Source organism: Zonotrichia leucophrys, chromosome Z, assembly GCF_028769735.1.
Source record: "Zonotrichia leucophrys gambelii isolate GWCS_2022_RI chromosome Z, RI_Zleu_2.0, whole genome shotgun sequence".
In the NCBI taxonomy this organism is placed as follows: domain Eukaryota; kingdom Metazoa; phylum Chordata; class Aves; order Passeriformes; family Passerellidae; genus Zonotrichia; species Zonotrichia leucophrys.
The window spans coordinates 65,773,223-65,794,995 of record NC_088200.1 but is presented as its reverse complement, the minus strand read 5'-3'; the positions used below and the strand labels follow the sequence as shown (position 1 = coordinate 65,794,995).

The 21,773-nt window shown below is 35.7% G+C and overlaps 1 protein-coding gene across 1 annotated transcript in view; it reads right to left on the bottom strand.

Moving 5' to 3' along the window:
• The window catches only part of HSD17B4 (hydroxysteroid 17-beta dehydrogenase 4), a 62,887-nt gene that overhangs the window by 18,314 nt on the left and 22,800 nt on the right, over positions 1-21,773 (bottom strand). The window contains exons 12-18 of the mRNA XM_064735328.1: positions 21,098-21,204; positions 20,181-20,414; positions 19,706-19,757; positions 18,299-18,370; positions 16,718-16,821; positions 14,007-14,072; positions 3,847-3,916 (exon numbers count right to left, since the gene is read on the bottom strand). Coding sequence (XP_064591398.1) covers positions 3,847-3,916; positions 14,007-14,072; positions 16,718-16,821; positions 18,299-18,370; positions 19,706-19,757; positions 20,181-20,414; positions 21,098-21,204 — 705 coding nt within the window. The remainder of the gene's footprint in view (positions 1-3,846; positions 3,917-14,006; positions 14,073-16,717; positions 16,822-18,298; positions 18,371-19,705; positions 19,758-20,180; positions 20,415-21,097; positions 21,205-21,773) is intronic.

The window sequence follows — 21,773 nt, the reverse complement described above, 5'->3', positions numbered from 1 at the left end:
AAAAAAAAGTGCTTGGTGACAAGCTGCATGTGCTCTATGAGACCCAGAAGTAGAATTATTCTCTGTCTGTAGAGGTGACAAAAGGAAAAATAAGGAGATTATCTGTTTTAGTATGCATGCACAGGCACATCAGACATGCAGTTAAATGTAAGTATGTACATTCAGGGTAAGAGGTGCTGTAATCATTAACAAGTGGCAATACTAAGATTATTTGATACTTCCTGTTTTGAATTCCTATTCATGGTTGGCCAAAGTCTTCTAATACAATGCTGGCTTTAGGACTAATTTACCTTTATTCGCAACCTTGGCAGAGGATAAGCTTTATATTAGTGTTGCATCTTTTTCCACTACTGTCAAAATCTGACAAAATAAACCTTTGACAACTGGCCTCAGATTTGCTAAAATGCAACTGTGCTAAGTTATAAAGATGCTGCTTGTATATTCTGATTCCTTTAACAGGTTGTTCTGACCTGACAAGGCAGGTAAACAGTAACTGATCACACTTGCAACAGCCCATGGAATCCAGACAGAGCTGTCCAGCTTTGGCACTGAAACTTGTTGCCTTGCCCAGAACTTATAGCTACTGCTGTCTGCCAGAGTCTGTTTTTCTTGAACTCTTAATAACTTCTCATTGCATGTACACAGCACAAAATGTTCTCTCAAGCTGGAAGAAAAACCAAAAGCAAAGCAAAACAAACAAAAAAAGAGAAGACAGGAGAAAGTCTAGCCAGCAGGGAAGAGGGAAAGGGAAGGGAAGGAAAAAGGAAAGGAAAAGGAAAGGGAAAAGGGAAAAGGAAAAGGGAAAAGGAAAAGGAAAAGGAAAAGGAAAAGGAAAAGGAAAAGGAAAAGGAAAAGGAAAAGGAAAAGGAAAAGGAAAAGGAAAAGAAAAGGAAAAGGAAAAAAAGGAAAAGGAAAAGGAAAAGGAAAAGGAAAAGGAAAAGGAAAAGGAAAAGGAAAAGGAAAAGGAAAAGGAAAAGGAAAAAGGAAAAGGAAAAAGGAAAAAGGAAAAAGGAAAAAGGAAAAGGAAAAAAGAAAAAGAAAAAGAAAAAGAAAAAGAAAAAGAAACTACCATCAAGACAGAAATAAAAAAGCCACAAGGACACCATCCTAGCTTTGGCTGGGCTATAATGAATTTTCTTCCCTAGTAGCTTTTACAGCACTGTGCTCTGAATTTAGTGTGACAGTAATGCTGAAAATACACTGACGTTTCAGCTGTTGCTAAATAGTGTCTAAGATATGCCAAACACTCTTCCGTGACCTGTGATCCACCACCAAAGAGGTGGCAGAACCTCATGCTCAGGATATAAACTGGGGGAAGCTGGCCAGGAGCTACTGATCAGGGCTCGGAGACAGGCTGGGCATCAGTCAGCAGATGATAAGCAAATGTGTTGTGCTCTTGTTTCTCTTGTTTTACTCTTCACTTCTTCTCTGTTCTTTTCATTATTATTTGTAGTAGTAGCAGCAGCATTAGTATTATTAATGTAATATTTTACTTTGCTTCGGTTATTAAAGTGTTCTTATATCAACCCACAAGTTTTACCTATTTTTCTCTGCAACTCTACTCTCCACCCCACCGGGAGTGGGGGTGGGAGAGGAAAGGGAAGCGAAAGGAAAAACAGGGAGGGGAGAGATAAGGAATGAGCAAGTGCCTGCATGGTAACTAGTTGCAAGCTGAAGCCATGGAAGATTCAATGCTGGGAAAGATGGGAATTATGACACCAAAGGAAAGACAAGTCTAGCAGAATTATGGGTGAGAAAGAGAAATTTTGTCACATTACATTAGAAGATATGTCAGAATGACAGGTTTAAAGGAATATGAGTCTGTTTTCTCACTCTAAGTATTTTAGCCTGATCATTTTGTCATTTCTTTCCCACAAAATATTCGAGTATGTACACTTTTAATAGCACTCTATTTTGTATACAATGGACCCTGTTCTGAAAGCACAAAGTTACCATGCAGTCAGATTACTGCACTATTGTAACATCCCCAGTTTTCAGTACCTCTCATTCAGAATGTTATAGTGACATCTAGCTCCTTAAAAACTCAGTTCAATTCACTATGCAAAAACCAGAAACCACCCACTCTATTCAGAACTCAGATATACCCAATCCTATTTCTCCCGGTGTTTTCTTTATAAAACTAATACTCAAAGAAAAATTCCATGAGCAAAATTCTATTACTTTGTATCTAGACTGAAACAAAATGAAAGTAAATATTGCTTTCTAGTATCTGGAAACACAAGATGCAGGAATAAAGGCCCAAGAATACAAACAGGTGTTTTCATGTGGTTTATGTCTTCTGAAATATTACCCACAGCAAGTCTTAACAATAATCCAGGAATGACCTGAATGCATTATGCTGAATGCTTGTTTCCCATGCACACTGGTGAGAACCAGTAAAAGAGAGATTGTTACATGACAAGAAGGTGTGTGAATAGATGTGAAGGAAAAAAAACATTTGCACACCTAGAAAAAAGATTTGTGGACTATCCCTACAGTCATTTCTTCTTTGACAGTACTTGCATTTAGTATAGGTAGGGTATTTTGGAACTTTCATAGTTCCAAAATCCGGTGTGGCAGTTTTATGTTGAGACAAAAGGATATCTTATCTACAGTATTAATTTCATTTTCTCTATGTGCCAGTGCTCTTTGTTTGAGCAGGCAGAGGATTTTTACTTCTCTTCTATTTTAAGGTATTTAATGTATTATCATCACTATTATTCCAAACACTGAGTTTTCAATTATAAACACGCATTTCTCAACTCCATCACCATCATTAACAAATCAACATCATAAGCAAACAGAATGCTTTAACAAACCGGGGAAATCTCTTCTTAGACTCTAGTATTTGACAATCATTACTTATGAACACAAATTTACATAGAATTATACAAAACTGAGTTAACAAACCAATTAGCATGCATTTATGAAAGATAATTTGCGAATGTTATGTGTGATCTGAACAAGAAAGCATAGCTCTGCTCTATTTATCTTGATAAGAACACCATACAGTGATACTTGCATATCAAAAAGAAATTCATCGGGAAACTGCAGACTCATTATTATAGATTAGTCGTCTCATGTAATGTTCATGATGATACCACACATATTCAGGAAAATTTCTTACGTAAATCGAATTGCTGCCTGCCCACAGTAATCAAACTATACTACTTACAAGGCCTGAAAATATGTCTGAAAAAATAACTTTATTACACGAAAAACATCCCTTTTCATTAATTGCATCTCTTCAAGCATTAGTTAATGCAGTCTCTGATCTGGTGCTTTGGTATGTAGAATTATGTAAATTAACAAGCTAATGCACTAGCAAGAGGTGTAGTTAAGCAATCTTATTGGAAAGCAGTGCTAACAAGCTCCCTCTCTCCTGCCCTCCTGGATTTACTGGGATAGAGAAGGCTACACTGAAAAAGTTCCACTGAGACCCACATAATCTTCAAATTATTCAAATGGAAAGAAACATATATAAGAGAATTTATGGGATTCCTTTGGAAACTTTGATAGTCAATTATTTCTGCTTATGAAACAAACATTGTAAAAACAGCACAGTGGCAACAAACAAGATCTTAAGGAAAATAAATTAGAAAGTATGTTTCCATTTTAAGTAAAATCCAAGCACCACTCCCCATTTCTAGCTACAAGAAGCAATGCTTCAAACTGAAGTGTCATGTAGAACTTTGAACTTATTTAATTGGTGACTCTAGGAACAGTTATAAAACAAGCACTACTTTTCCAGGTTGTGAAAAATGTACATCATGAAAAACAGATTAAAAATACATTTACATTATCCTTCATCCCAATATTAACACAATGGTATCCCCATCAGCTCACCTCCAAGAGCAGCAAAACTTGGATCCACATGTAAAGGATTCCAATCCCCACTCAGCCGATACAAGGCAGCCTGCAGAAACAGAGAAGGAGTCTGAAGAACAGCAGAAGACACCCAGAAACTCATGACAGATTAAAAAACATATCACAAACTATTGTCCTTATATAATATACTCCACAACAAGGCATGTAAAATGAAACTAATTATTACTGTTTTCTTTGACAAATTTATTCACACTGTAAAACAGAAGTACATATATGAATTTTTTTAATAACATACAAACACACTATCATGTTTTTCCAACAACAGATTCATCTTATGGGGATCAGAAATATCCTTTCTTTCCTTTTAAATTATGATATACTTCTCTCATAGCAGATTCATGGGTAGCTGACCCCAGTAGCAAAACCAAACAATACCCCAAAGTAACACTCCAAGATTTCTAGAAGACTTTTGCTTCATGTTAAATATTCTCTTTTGTTACTAAAAAAGTAGAGAAACACAGATTTAGTGTGTTTTATATACTGTGAATAACTCTGAGAAACTATGAAGAATATGGCTGCAGTACTTCAGGTTTCTCTCCCTGTATAGCTTCAGCATCTTTATCATCAAATCTTGTATTTGCCGTACATGCAGAGCAACCAGCAGTTCATATTATGAGAGATATCAAAAGCCAACCCGTGCATATTTCTGAAATAAAACCTTTTTCTCTGGTCAACAGATTACAGTGAAATCCAGTGACTAAATGACAGTGGAGTACTCCCTAGTACATTACATTAATTAATGAAGATTCCAAGAATTTAGCAGCTTAATTATGATGACATATAAAAATTGGACACAGATTTCATTGAAAAAAAGCTTTTAAACTGAAAACTAATTGTATTTTAGTGAAGCACATTACTGGCCTTTAGAACAAATTGTCAGGAAAAAAAATTTCCCAGCATTTTGAACTAGGACAATAAAAAATGGTATGTATTTATTTGAAGGAGGGTAAACTGTACTAAATTCTGTTTGGAGGAAAGAAGACAGCAGATTTCTCAAAGAGAAGGATGAAAAAAAAAGATTCTCAAAAGGAAGAATTTTCCAATATATGCCCAACACCATTCTTTTATCAAGTCTGAAGCAGACACTGTAACTAGAAATGTTCTGAACTCTCGTATCGTTTTAAACCACAATGCATGAGTTTTCTTTTTTAATCTGTTAATATTTGGGTAATTTCTCCACCTATCTACAGCTTTAACCTATCTAAGCTCTACGTCTCTCTTATTTCTCATAGCAATTTTCATTGATACAGCAAGTGTTTTGAGCCTGAGTTAAGATGGAATGTAAAGACCATGTCTCTGCTTTCTGTGAGAGGTGGAACCAGACACTAAAAACAGCAAGTAGAAAATCACAAACTGCACCATAGCATTAGCATGCAAACCTTAGAAAGGCAAACAGTAAGCTAATATCTCTCCGTGGCTGTTCACATATTTGTTTACTGGTTTTGAAACACTTTTCCTTTCAGAAAAAAAAAGACAACATTGGAACCGGAATTTCTAACTGTAGTTTTATCTTTGCCAAAAATGTGTATTTATTATAACTTTTTTTTTTCAATTATCTTCTAATTAATAGTATAATTTCTTGGGAAAATAATGAAGACTGGAAATTTTATACTAGTGTAAGACTGAACTTCAGCTGGGTCTGTGTTCGGGATCCAGAAAAAGACTAAAGAGGGGGCAAATAATTTCCTGAATATGTAAAAGTTATAACACTATGAAAGATACTTTATTGAGAGACAGACCCATACTTTCTTTTCACACAAGTAAATTTAAATCTGAAAATCTAAAGAGAATTCTTCAACAGAATTCTATGAAATAGGCTATCTCCCTTCATTACTAAAGTTTTCTTTCAAAAGAGTCTGAAATCTAACAGCAAATTACTACTCAAGAAAAATGTCGCTAGATACTAAATTATTAAATAATTGAGGGACTTCATAGTTAAATTAAAATTCTAGGATCTTACTGTCATTCTTCAATTAATTTGAATTTTTACAAAAGCTGTCAGGAGACTGTTTTCACAAAAGAGCTGTTGCAATAAATTTTAATTCTAGCTAAATAACATTTAGTTGCAGTACTGGAAAATTCAATTTGTGGATCATAAGAAAAAAGACAAATTTCTGTGTTAAGCCCAAATCTCTAATCTAGCTATGCAGCTATCTAGCTACACAGCTTACTAAAACTGTAATGAGAACTAACTATTTATTTAGAGTAATAATAAGCACTACTTGGGCGACAATACTTCTACCAAATGGCTTTCAAATTTACTGTAGTAAAAAATACTTGTGCTTTGCTAACAAAATAAATGTAGCAATTAGAAAACAACTGAGTTCAGAGAATTAAACGGGTCAATGTATTTAACTAAAATTCTGATGCATTAATCTGGCAAATGATACTTGTCTTTTTGTATTTTTAATAATAACAGCGACACTGGTCACAGCTGGAAAAAACACAGGCAGAACTCAATAAAACAGTTACAATAGTTTTTTTTTTCAGATTCAGTGCAGCCAAATTAGGTCTGCCAACAAATTGTATTTACCACAATCTTCGGTAAATCTTCATTTTAAAAACTACAGTCAACATGAAAACGTAACTGCTTTAATGCCTTGTTGGCTCTAGTTTCTATATTCCTCCAGTAAGGATATTTCATAAGTGACAGCATTCTGGGGGACAGGGGGAAAAATGAAAACAAAAACCCAAGCAACCAACCAAAGATGCATCCTTGAAAGATTACAAGAATCAATTGATGTAAAGCATTAGACTGAAGTCAGTCATAATATGGTTAAATAGTTCTCCAGTTAATAATACAAACAGTCAAGTCTCATTTCCTAACAATTTAGGAATTCTGACAGATCACAAAAGAAAAGGCGATATCAAGCCTGTCAGTGCCAATTTTTCAAGTCTTCCTGCAGACTGTAATAAAGGTCAGTGGTAAAGCTGATGAAAAAGGAAGCCAACTATCCACATATTTTCCTTTCTAACTGGGCAGAAAAATACCTCTACCCAAAAGCTTACCTTACAAAGTAAAGGTGTGTGTATATATGAATACCTGTATGTATGGATATGGACATGTATATATGTATGCTTTTATAGATTATTTAAGACAAAGAGCAGTCAAGCCATCTTGTAAAGAAAACATCCACAATCTCATCCGCATGTGCCAAAGGGCTCTCATTCACATTAAGAACAGTGAAAATTTCCAGTTAAAATGGCAGTGTTGATGTTTCAAGAACTCAAATTTAGCACAGTACTTAAGTAATTAACTGTACATAAAACTTTCTCACCCTTCACTATTCATGCATTTTTTGTTTGTCCATATCAAATGTTTTTCAAATTCAGTATCAACTTACATATTCCAACACAGACTTCACAAAACATTAGTCACTTGTCAGTAGCACAACAAATATGCAAGAAGCCTTTCCCTTAACAATGCCTCTCAATTAGAAAAACTACGTCTTCATTTTGGGGAACTTCAAATGGATTGAAAATTTTCACAGCCTTTACTAAGACATGTATAGACATGGGGAGGAAACAAAGTCGATAAGTAATATCAACTTGTCGAAACAAATTGACTGCCAGACTTGTACCTTTTATTACCTTAATACACAAAATTCTACCCTAATCCAAGCTCCCAAATATTTGTCAGAATTGCCATGATTAAACAATTATATTCTGATCTTTCCAACAAGAATAAACACAAAGGACTGGGGGTTATATAAAACTTGACATTAATAACAAACTTTCAAAGTAATTACTATTACAAACACTTACTATACAATAAGTACCATTTCTGCACACAAGCTTCTGAACAAATGATAGAAAGGTTATCAAATCTTAGCATAGACTTCACATCCCTTTGTTTTGCTTCTATCATCCTTTCTTTTTAGTACATTTTCTTCTGTCAGGCTGTCCGTATTTGTGAACCTGCATAACATCATTTTCTCTACCATGAAGCAGATTATTTATGCTATAAATTGAAAAAAAGAAATCACCAAATCTCTCAGGAGGCTCTTCTGTGCTATTGCCTGAAATACACTTAAATTTACACACCTTTAAGCAATGCTGTACTAGACTCTTTACAGAATAGCGTATAAATTAGAACCTGTTCTACAACCATGTTTTGATGGGAACTATGTCATACCTTTCCTGTTGCACAACAGCTTCCATTTGCTCCTGTTTGTTGCCCATGCTGTGTGCATTGGTGTAGACACACTTCAGTTGGGCTACTGATTGCACCACCATTTTGTGGATACGAAGACATAATTCCTACACTATGCTCTCAAGTGCTTCCATGTTTTCTAGTACATGAATAACTCCTCTGTCTCTGCTGACACACGGATTCCATGTCCACTGAGACATCTTCCCTCAAATACTGTCATGTGGCCTTCATGCTTGTCTCTAGTGAACTTGGTTTTATCCCTTCCCTGCTTCAAATCCAGTTTAAAACTCATTTAATGGGCCCTGCTAAATCATGTGCAAAGATCTGTTATGCCTTTGAGAGGGGTGTACCCTATCTGTTGACAGCAGACCTGCTCTTGTGCAAACTGACCCACGATCAATGAAGCCAAATTTATGCCACTGACACCAGGCTGAGAGCCAGCTATTCATCTGTTGGGTCTTCCTCTTTCTTCCTTCATCATTCCCTAAATTGTCTAAAAACACAAATATTTACATATGCTTAGGAATAAAACACATTTGAAGACTGCAGAATAAAAGATGGCTTTCCAGAGGTAAGGATTCATATTTGAACTACACAGAGGCTTGGAAGGGTTTTACCACCCTTTCAAGTAAAGCTTCATAATAATGGACCTACTGGCAACAGGCAGAAAACCTTTCACAGTAGATTTTAGCTTAATAATTCATTAAGCATTCATTAAATGCTTCCCACACTCCTCTTTCATTCCAAAAATTCTTCCTAGTCCGTTTTTATTGTAAAGTCCACTCTCTGACCACAAATTAGATTTCTGCTTAATTGTCTTCACAACTGCTTCCAGATACACTAGGTAGTGTAATTTTAACTAAATTTGACACAGTAAAAAAACTAAACTCAGGTAGCTACGGTGCGAGCAGCACTGCAGGACTGAGAATGACTCAGGAAGGGAAGGTGACTCCTGCAGTCTTAATCACAGGATGCTGATAACACGACTTCAAACAGGACAGGGGCCAATTATTTTCTCCTTTTTCAGAGAAAACAAAAAGAAACTATATGTTTGAAAAAAACCCCAAAGCACTAAAATCCAGCAATTTCTTCATATCCTGTCAATCAATGCTAGATTTATATCTGGAACAGATGGCTTTACATAGTTTTTTTAGATTAGTCTAGGTATGATTAACTAAATCTCTCTCAAAATCTCTGAATGAGTAAACAATCATATTCACTTATACAGTGTATGTCTCTTATATGTCTCCTTTTTATGCTGCTAACAGTATCACATCCAGAAAAATCACCATCTCATGCTGTATGCACTCCTTTAAACATTCCTGTACAATTACAATGCCTCAAACATTTATAAACATTCTTGCTTCATAGATGAGAAACTACAAGGAGAAAAGGTCGTAACTGTCAAGCAGCAGAAACAAATTCCAGCTCTACAATAGAAAATTCAAAGGCCTAGCTTTTCAAAGCATCTCACATTTTTGATGTACAGTTTACAAGCTCTGAACACAGCCTCTGTGGATTTCAATTTCAGCCTGTGATGCTCAGACATCCTCCAGCTAGTTCTACTCCCAAATTCCATCTTCCAAATTCTATTGTCTAATCCTCTCCTACCAGTCACTGATTAAGGAGTAGCCATGCCTGAGTGCTTTGGGATATCTGGGTGACAGCGGCCCACAGACCAAAGTACAGAAAATCCATCATCAAACTACTGCAGTTCCAACCAGTCTCTAACGATAAGATAATCTTTCTCTCATTACTCCTCAGAATATAACTTGTTGCAATAAATAACATAGGAAAACCGACTTCCTACACTGTCTCAGTTGAGGTCTACAGCCTTTTCCTCACATGTGGAAGGAGTTCCTGATGAAGAGGGAAACAAACACACCATTCATGCCAGCATCACTGAAAACATTGCATACAAAGCAGACTAAGACTACAAAACCCACAACCTTTACTTAGAATTTTTATCTTTTTAGATATCTCTAACACTTAAAAGACTAAAATAGTTTTCCAAATAAAAGCACGTTAAAAATGACAGGATATAAATAAGCTCTTTTAACCAACCAATATTAGACTCAGCTTCATCAGCTCTAAAGAAGAGTTTAAAAATTCTTGAAAGCAAGAATGGCCAAACTGCCTGACCCTGGAAGCCTCAGAGCAGAAGCACCATGTGTTTGAGATCTCCAAACTGCATGGAAAAGTAGCTGTACTAGAAATTTACATGTGATAGCTCACATGATGCTGCACTGCAGACTCTTAAAGGGTTCACGGTTACACATACACAGCTGGTTCAAAAGCATTACAGGTTGAGACACCATGTTTTTCACCACTTGTTAAATGTTCCTTTTTACTTTTTTGTCATGTCTATTTCTCCCTACTGATACAAGCAACAAGCACACAGAGTCAGAATTCAGAGAGGGAGAATGCTTTAGGAAATATATGATACTGTTGCAAGCAAAGAGAATTTTTCTATTGGCGAATATTTTGTAAAATTATTGGATGTAATGTTAGAGATGATCTGATATGAAAAAAACCTTGGAAGTCCTGCAAACTCCACAAACTACAGCTTTAGTTTTGGTATATCACAAACAAAACAGGAAGCTTTCAGAAAAAGGTGAAAGAAAACAGAGAACATTAAAACTGAAATTACATGGTCAAAAATTTCACCTTGTGCAATACTGTTATACGGTTTATTTGTTGTCACTACACTGTGGATTACTTCTGAATACTATTTCTGATACTTGAAGATAGAGAACTGAATATTATTTCTGATACTTGAAGACAGAGAAATGTTTTTTTGAAGAAAACTTGTAGAATATCAGAACACTGAGTTTTTCCATGAGCAAACAAACAAATCATGTAAAGTTCACAACAAATTCAAGACACCTTACTCATTTCCTTCCTCAAAAGTGACTTGTATTAGTTAAGGTATTAGCCACTTTAAATATGCCCTGCAGCTTACCTTGTGTGTCATCAGAAAACAAGTTCCCAAGAAATCAACACATTTAGGAAGGAGTGAAAACTATATGCAGACAAGATTCTCCAGAGATACAGGTCATTCACTGCCTGTTAGCTTTCATTTCATTAGCAACTATTCCGCAAAATCAGTCTGATTGATTAATTTAAGCACCCAGTTTGAAAACTGTCAGGACAAAAGCTCTGTAACTACATTAAATATTCCCTATAGGGTTGAAATTGAATGATCCATTTCTTGCTAATGGCTAACAGTCAAACACCCTCTAGACATCCTGATCTTCTGTCAGAAGGTCTATTTAATTAAAAAGACTTATGGCAGTGTGTCTATTAAAGTCAAATTCAGGTTAGAGAGAGAGAACAAGCTAGAAAAATACCACCACCCATGCACATCTCTACAGGGCAAGATGCAAAAATTGTCATCTAGTTCTTTGCAAAAAAAATCATGAATAGAAGAAATATTTTATGTCCTTCTTCAGCAAAATGCAATTTTAAGCTTTAAAGGCTTTTAGAAGATCAGATACTTATAAATTTTTCTTAGCCACTTTCACCTTTAAGCAGCTTACATCATGGTACTGCAACTCATTCATAAACACTGGCTGGAATTTAAAGAACTTCTCAGAAATGGGTACAGATCTGAGAGGGATAAACATATATTATACCTCTTGCTATTAGTCATTGATCCCACTAACCAAAAGGATTACTTTGTTCTGCCAACGGTCACATAGCACAAAGACTTGTCAAGAAACTGCAGGTAGCTGTACCGTCTCTTCTGCTGAACACACAGAAATGGGCAGAAACAGTTATTCAGGCCTCCATTCCCAGTGCCCTCCTCACTAACCAGTGCTTTATCTGGTCTGCAACATTCTTCCTCTTCGAAAAAACCCACTACGGTAGAGTTAGAACTGAATAAACGTTCAAGGTAACCCACAGTTGTCATCTTTAGTAACAGACAGGTGTGTAAATGTTTCTAAATTATGTATGGAAGTCTATTTATCAGATGGTTAACTATATAATCATGATATGAAAAGGGAAAAAATGCTAATTATGAAGACCAGCTTAGCCATGTAATTATGGTAACCCAAAAATTGAGTGTCACAACTATCACTGGACATAAGTACAGTTTAAGTTAAATCATATGCCATCTGCAAACTGACTCTTCCAGTCTGTTTTATACTCTCTACCAATTCAGTAGTTGAATGGCAACAGTCATTTCTGCCAACACACTTTTCATTTAAACTATAGGACATTCAGAAATTTCCAAGCAGTTTGTGTGCCAGCTTCTATTTTTTAAAGAAGATTTTGGGCAGTTATGTGTCATTCCACAGACACATAAATGTAAAATCTTGGTAAATGTAAAATATTTTCTCAAGCTGTCCTTCTCATGAAAGTCTGCATCTGTACATAAAGTTCCCAAGTGCTACATGTTCCCCCCTACTGTACACCCATCCTGTCATCATCACTGAAACATAAATGCTACTGAATAATTTGGTACAGAAGCCTTCTTGGGATTATCAAAGTCCACTGACTGTGGCTCCTCTAACTTCTAACTAGAGAATAATTCTCTTTATAGAGAATTACCACCTGTCAGAGTAGATCTTAAAAAAAAGCAAGTGAAGTAGCTACTCCCTGCTACTTCTTTTATTTCCAAGAATCAATTTTGCAAGAGCAAGTTTCCCAACTTCTGTGTTATAGTGCTTTATTACTATCTTTTATCTCATGAACTTCAAGTATTTTGTGCACAATAACAATTCCAGACATATGGGTTTAAGGCTCAGAAACTAAAACTACCATATGAAAAAGGCAATCATAAATACCATGTGAAAACTGATGAGCCTGAAATCAATTCCAATATAATCATGCAGCAGATAATCTTTCCAACATTCAAAATAAATAATTCTAAATACTGAACCTTTAGGGATGCTGTATCTCATCTAACAAAGTGTCAGCTGCTAGAAAGCACCTTCCACCATATTTAGCCACCTGCCAGGAGAAAAGTACTCCCTCATCATTCCCTGCTCCTTGCTCACCTTGCCAAGTCTCAATGAAGCCTATTGAGAGGAACAGGACACCTGTACCTCCTAGACCAACGCTGTGAATTTTAGGATGCAGCCAGTACCTCAGTGACATAAACAAAAATGCTGATCTTGGCACTCTTTCCCAGTTGAAGTGGGGAGGGCTAACTTGGACTTCAAGCATAAAAATCAGCTGGATGAGACTTAATTATTCCATATATAATCAGAGAGAGGCTAAGCAGATATTGCAATTAGCACAGTTCTGCTAATGCTCAACATTTTAATTCCATCTTCCAAAGCCACCTGCCATGACTAAGTTGATTTTGGAAACAGCACTCTGTGTCCTAATGTTGGTAGCTCCAGATTTTCCTTTCTTGGTTGTTTGTCACCTGCATGTTTACCTTGAGAGGAGGTTGTAATTCTTTGCACAAGTTTCTGCCTTGGGAAAGCAGGTGCCTGTGAACCAGTGGGAATGCAGACAAACAGAAACCTATCCGAACAGTGTCTGTCAGTGTTTCAGGTTTCCCTTGACTCTTCCTACTACACAAATTTGACTTTTTCAAAACTGTGAGCCACAAGCAACTCTTTTTTTTTTTTGGTCACAATGTGTTTGCTTGCACCATGTGGTGTAAATTTCAGGAAGCCTGAGCCTTCTTTTCAAAAGTACAACAGAGTACAAACCTGTTCATCTCCTCCTTCTACACAAAATTTGTAATAAACGATCATAAAATTTCATCAGTCTTAACAAAAGAGTGTTTTACACAGTACATTGACATAAGCTAGAAGAAATTTTAGCTTTACACATACATATATATACACACATAAACATAAATAAGCAAGTAGGAGGTATATCAGAAAGGAGGTATATCAGAAAAGTAGGAGGTATATCAGAAAACCTAAACTATCAGTTAACATCATTTAGCACTCCTTTCTCCAAACAAAACAGATTTCCACACCAAAAGAAAACAAAGCTTTACCTGATCAGCTGTTGTAACATCAGAAATTACAGCATCAGGGGGTCTCTGGGGTGGAACTGCTGTTAACTAAAGCACAAGTAATAGTATTATTAGTATTTCACAGCAAAAATCTTTTATCCATACCTAATGCCAGAATATACCAGTTATGTATAAAAAGAAACAATATTTACCAAATTGGTAAGCTTCCTCCTATTCCTTCTACATTTATAGACAAATAGAAAAAGATTCTTAGTCCAGGAAACCTCACTCATCAAGGATAGCCTTACAGAGATAGTGATTCTGAGGTATCAGATCCTGCCTACAGTTACATGATTCACCTGATGTGTTTGATAACATTCCTTCAAAATTATCCAAAAAAAGCCAAGCAAGAATTATCCACTCAGAAAAAATACCTGTCTCACAGAATAGTAAAATGCTTTGGAACATATAAAGAAAAATGAAGATTTTAAAATAATACTTTTAGAGGCACAATGAAGAACAAAATAATTTACTACCTCACATGTGTACTCTTTCATTACTTTTCACCTTTATGAGCTTCCAGTGCCTTTTTGTTTTACACTTTTTCTTTTACTTTTTTTTGCAATTACATGCTGCATATTAAGCTCCACTTTACTGCAAAAAAAGCTGTTCCTTGTGTCATCTACAGCTTCATAGCTCAGTTTCCAAGACATAAATCTTACTAACATACTGACAAAGAAAATCTTAGATCATAACAAACATAAAGTACACCATAACCAATTCAAGCTATTAAACTAGCTGAAATAATTTTTCTCCTCTAGTCCTTGTATTTTCAAAACAAACAAAAAAGTCCAGAAAGAAACTAGCATAAGCTCTAAAATGAAAGGAAGCAAATTGATTCTCACCTGTAGTAATTTCCCTTATCTTAATTTCTTTAAAGTCTTTACCCAAAGAAAGACAAATAAAAAGAAACCAAGTGCTTTGTAGTTTCATGTCTAATAAAAGCAAAGGCACTTCCCTGTTTATTAACACAGAGCAAGACCACATCTTGGGTGGAAGATTTGATAAGCACTCCTCTTGTCACTTCAGAGAATCACAGTGGACCTACACAATCAGCTTGATGACAAGAACATTTCCTAAACATGCTGTCAAAACAAGCATGACTTGCCAATCTATTTCAAGCTTATTTAAAGAAGCTCTGCTTTACCTACCAAGTCATTAAAACCAGTCAACATGTGAATAATCAACAAAACCCCTCTACCCACAGGTCAAGAAACCTTCAACTCAAGAGGAGATACATGACTCTCACAACACATTGCTCACCACAGACCTAAACTTGGAGATCTGCTCCTCTTGACTTGCAATACAATTTTCAACTACAATAAAAGTGTTAAGTGACAAAAAGACACACTACAACATATGTCTATTCAGCTTGGGATTTTTTTTTTTCCACAGAGGGGCATGAAACTCTTTTTAATTGGGAAGGTCTGCAAGGAAAAAGCAGGAAAATTCATCATTGGAAAACTAGACTCTTGCATGCTGATGCCTCTGTTGAAATTGCTGTATTTTTGTGTTAATGAGACTACATTTGGGGGATTTTTTTAATCACGGAAGGAGCTGCCTGAAACGGTCTTCTTCAAATGTTAAAATGTAAAATAATGTATACAACATTCTCACACTTCACTAAATAGAGTGAAGAAACTGCAGTTGCTTGAACTGCAATGTCTTACTAAGTGACAAAGCACTACACTGGACTCACTGATGTCATCACAATAGGTTAGCCTTGAACCACAGGGCTTTTTACATGTGCTGCTTATAAAATGTGATTGTAGAACAATTAAGGGCTCCTTCAAAGACTTCAGTACACTGTCTGCAACAATTTCCTGTGATTTTTCTATACCACAGAGAGGCTCTTTAAAGCAACACGCATTTCAGTACCCAACTTGTAAAGTTTATATACTGCCAAACTTCAATATAATTGCTACAGATTAAAGTAAAAAAAAAAGTAAGTTTACATGCAAAAATCCCAAAGAACATCACCTACACTATTTCAGACACATGAAACCTAGGTATTTCATTATTAATGTTATATTATTAATGAGCTTAACATAACCTTCTCATTCAACTGTTTATTACTGTAGTGCCCAACAACATGAAGTCACAGCTGACACTGCCCTCAAACACAGCACTGAAGCGGACAACGTCAGGCACCCAAATAGCTACCTCAAGCATTCTGACATACACACTCTGTGTTCATGTGACAATGTTTGCTACCTGCTAACTCTCTGAAAACAGAAAAGTTCAGCTCCAAACTATAATGCTACTTCTCTTTTCCTCTTTATGCTTTCCAAACCTCTCCCATACCAACACAAAGATTTAGAAAGAGCTACACCTAGAGATCTTTTCTAGAAACTGCAAGCTCAACCCTAATACTGCTTTCCATTAGGATATGCTAGCCTTTCAAATATTTCAGTGTAGGAATATTTCGTCTCTGTAATGTTTATCAACTCACTTTTCTCTCTTCATCCTGCGCCTAACTCTCAAAACAAAACCACTGGTTTCCCAAGACCTGAACAATACCTTTTCACTCAGACTCTGCAGTGAACAGAAGTATTTAAATTCCATCTGAGTTTGCTCAGCCATACTGCCTAAATGCTAGTTTACACTTCCTAGTTCATATAGCTAGTATTTTTCTTGCAGTGCTGACTGAACTCTTTAGTGTTTTTTTTAAATATGGTTATGTGTGGATTTACCTTAGCCTTTTCTGATATTCGTTTTCCACCAAATCCTCCAGCTCCAACAAAAAACAAAGAGAACTGATTATAACACACGAGATCCTTTCCAGAATAGGTATTCACTGAAAAACAAAGAAGAGGAAGGTTATATATTGTCTTCAATCTCCTTTTTCATCCAACTAGCATGTGTTGTTACAAGAGACAAGTTCAGATGGAAACTTGACAAAGCTAATTCTAACAAGCGACAGTGGTCACACTTTCACACTGCACTGTTGCAAGTCACTTTCCTAGTAGGGAAGACTAATGATATGTTTCAAATAAATTAACTTTATCTATTTGAAAGCATTAAAATTAAAAAACGAGCTATCAAAATGGTGACAACATTCAAAATACTAAAAAAATTTGACAACACAGAACTGAAATTAGATTTATCTCAGCATCTCAGACTGTATTAATTTATTTAAATATGGAATTGTACCATAAAATATGATGTATTAAAAGCTACTGAGAATACCCAATGTGTTAAATAGATTATGAACTCATACAAAAAGTGGTACTAGCACTTTGTATGAGAAGAGTTCCAGAGTTCAAGGTCACCTGTTTCTTCTTTTGAAGAAGCTAGACTTCTTACACTACACTGAGATTCACCTTCCTACTGCGGTTCATAGCTAGTTGACTCCCTTACACCTCAGACTGGAATTCACAGAACTGTTTTGTTAATAATGTTAATTTCCAGTTCTAGAAGAAATTTAAGAACCAGAGACTGTGCTCACAAAAAACTTTTGCATGTTGCAGGAATAAACAGGCTTCATATTAGCCCAGTATGAAAACAAAACCCAGCTATGAGTCAGTAAAAAACCTTTTACAATTTTATCTGACCACCGAAGGAATAAGAGGTCAACAGTGTTTAGAGATTCACAGTCTGTAAACCTACTCTTTCTGTCTAATTTGCCAAAGGACCTTGGCATAATCACAACTAATGAGAGTAAGATTCTGGAAACGGCAAGTTATCAATTTCTGGAGACATTCTCATCCTCTAACTTGGATTTAAAAGGAACCAAATGGGTTTTGTTTAGAATAAAATAATGCAGACACATAAAAGGACTGCAAGATGTGCTCCTAAAGATCGATGCTTTGCAGATGGGTCTACATAACATAATGATTAACTTTTGCAAAATCACCCACAAAACACATGTAAACATGCAGGCACACACCCCCTTCCTGTGGGTAGCAGGATATAAACTGGCTACCTTCAGGCAGGATTAAGTACTATTATTTGTTAAAAACTTTGATCTGTTTGCATACTGCATTATTCTACCTACACAGGAAGAAAGTGTTCTTATTTCAGTATGCTAACTACCCAAGAACAATTACACTTTGATCTGTTTGCATGGTGCATTGTTCTACCTGAACAGGAAGAAAGTGTTTCTAATTTAGTAGGTTAATTGACCAAGAACAATTACACTGCCACATCTCACTGAGATTTAAAAAGCTAAAAGTCTTCTTTGTGGAAGGACTGGCAGTTATTGGTACAGCTAGTTAAAAATGAAGCCTAATAAATGTAACTGCAGCCCCATCAAAAGCCATGAAACATTTTACCATCTATTAGCAAGACTGCTCCAGATCCTTTGTCCAGAATATCTGCAACAGTTGCAACCGACCTTAATTCTCCTGTAAGAATAGAACATGGACACATTGTAAGGTTTTGCTTCAGGAACAAAGCCCACAGATCACTCTTTACACTTCCTTATTAACGGTCTTAGTTACTAACTTCCTTACCTACTACTATCATTATTGTTGTTGTCATTATTATTGTTACTGTAATTCTTATTATCAACATGATCATAAGCATTGTAAAAGTCATATTAATTACAATTGTCCTGACTATAACAACAGCGTCTGGGAATCTTTTCAAATCTTGGTTTGAAGATCTGAGTGCTGTTTAGCTTGGGGTCTTTTTATAACTTCTGGGGTTTTTTTTAAATAGAATTTTGCTGTAGTTCATGTATTCAGAGCTAAACACATCACTCTAAGACCCAAACATATTGCTATCTTCAAAGATAGATCCAATCATTTAAGGACTGTCCACAGATTTCAGGAGGGCTGAAGCATCCACAGTCCTACAGAAGAGAAGCTCAGCTCGGAGCCTGGGCATAGGGGTTCCCTGAAATGTGACACAGAGGTCATCATGGGATATTTAGAGACACACATGTGTTTATAAATCAGCCTACAGAGTGCAAAACCAAAAACCTTTATGAAGTCCTGGCAATTCATTACTAATCATCAGACTTCTTTGTATTAAATATTTTTTGTTTCAACAAAAAAATTCCCCCATTTACTTGCGGCTTGCAATTTTTTTTTTTTTTTTTTTTTGCTAAAATCTCAAAAATTTAATTTTTATAAACTACAAGTGAGGAAATCCAGACACATGCATATCCTGAATTAAAGTAACAAGTAACTCTCAGATACTGTAATCTGGGAAAACTCAGCCATCTCTCTGAAAAGTATTTGCTACTGCAGTAACTAATGCCTTGAGAATTTTGACAGAAAGAAAAGTAATTGTTATTAGCTTCCTCATTAGGATGTCCATTTGTTTTTTTACATCCATAGTTTAAATCTTATCCTCTTACAGGCACACAGACACAATCAATGCTGAAGAATTCTTAGGCAAACATCCCAAAATTTTTATGATACAACCTTATTGAAATATTTTAAAATTTTAGAAGTTAGTATCAAATAAGATGAATAATCCACAGGTATGTAGTGCATTTGCTTATGGTATCAAAGACGATGTGTACTTTACTAAGTATACTGTAGAAAAGCAACACCTAATCTCAAAAACACAGTTTCAGAATTCCTTCAAGAACACAACAGGTTACCTCTCTTTTCCCCCACTCCTAGTAAAAAGGATATGCAGTGCTACAGTTTGAAACAAAGCATCCCTACTTCCATTTACAATATGGCTACAGGAACTGTTGTCATAGTGAAAGACACAGAAGGACTGACCTGAAGTTGGTAATGGTTTATAAAGCTCCAGATATTGCTCACCATGCAGCATCTATGTAAAGAAAGACAGTGCTGTAATTACAATCAATATATTGCTTTCTCCCCCAAGTCAATATATAGCTATTTTAGAAAGTGTCCAAAGCAAACAAATTTAAAAAAAACAAGTTTTACTCTTTTGTTTTTATGATTTCATCCCCAAAACATTTTCAAATAAAGTTTTAAGCTTTTATGGTTTAAAAAAAGAGTAGTGAACACAAAGTAAAATTGAATATCAAATTCATCATACATCTCATCATAGGAAGATGCATTATACAAGTGAAGTAAATGAATAATTTCTTAGGATGTAAGAATACAAACCACTGAATTTTTAATTTCTAGAACAAAAGGAACTTAACAATATTACAGAAATACTAACTGAAGTCACCTTTCAGTTATATGACACACAAGGAAAATTGTCTACTTTACTCTTCCATACCCTGGCAAGATCAATATTTAGTCCTGAAAGAGAAGGAACAGCATCAAACATCGACGTCTGAGCAGGAATTACTCCAAAGCTGGGTAAACAGCAGAATTCTTCACTTCCTTCAAAGAGAAATTTTAGGTGGTCTGGATCCTTAGTTGACATTCCCACACCAAGTGCATACAGAATAGGCTCCAAGTGAGTGTATTTATACACGTTGGTACCCAATTTGCGGCCAACAATACTTGCCTGGAAATAAGAAGTCAGCATAAAATAAAAATCAATACCAGTTAATACTGAACTTGCATTCTTTCTGTAATTTTTCTATCAAGCCTGATGCCTGAGGATCTTCTTTACAGTCACATGTACACATAAAGTATGAGTAATAAATACATCACAAAATATTAATGTATTCATTGCAATACAAGCAACCCAAATGCAAGGCATTATACCTTGCTTCAAGCAATCTACCACAAGAATAAATGGCATAACTTGATATAACTGCACTCTCAGCAACGCATAAGATTTTTTCAAAAACAAACCACAATTGAAATAATTAACACCGTAATAAGACTGAAATGAGGAAAAAACCTATAGAGAAGGAGCCAGACCAAAATGACACTGCCCAACAACACCCAAGCTCTCTCGCTTTTCTGAATAATACCCCAGTTAGAGATGCTTAACAGAACTTAGAAGCACCTAGATTCTGCATTATCGAGTCTATTCAGCCCTAAGTTTTCCTATCATCAATAGGAAAAATAAAGACTGGAGTGTGGAGAGGGTTTTCATTCTGCTTCCTCACATCACATTTTAAACCCCACCTTTCTTTTTTGCAGACAGCAAGCCAGAGTACAAGCTGGGCAGCAATGCTGGTCTCTCTGCTCAAGGTTTTCACACAGCTTTGAGTGCATCTGGTAGAGAGATGTACTTACTGTGTCAACAGAAGAAGAAACCACTGATCCAGAGCTTGTTGAATTCATAGAAATATTCCCTTGAGATTCTATCTGACTTAGAGCGTCACTCAATACACTTATGGACTCTAGAGAAAGGAATTGAAAATTCACTTTAGAAACCATACATGAAACACTCCAGTTACAGACACAAAATACACACATCAATCAGCAAATGAGATATAGCCTGGTATTTCCCAGTTCACCTTTAAACACAGTAAATATACATCTGTAAATTGAGCAATGTGCTGCTCAAGGTGGTTTCTGCACAGGTTCCATCAGTTCTGCACCCACCAGTCAACCATGACACTTATCTCAATGTGTAAAGGAGAAGATAATGACTGGTGCATGTTTCAACTGTCTGAGAAGCAAATATCTGAAAATTTCTACTGATTTTCTTATGAGAATTATTTGCAACACAAGACACAGGTCTAGTCTCTCTCTTTCCTGAATCAGACAGATAGAAAAGCAAATAAGTCTGACACTGAGCAATGATGAAATTATTAATGAGATGATGCATGAATTCAACTATGGTCACGGCAGGCCATCAAGAACAACTCGTTTCTTGAAGCTTAATAGGGCTAAAATCAACATTAAACATCAGAAAGAATCAAACAAAAGGTGATGAGAATCTCACACAGAAAAACACAAACGTGCT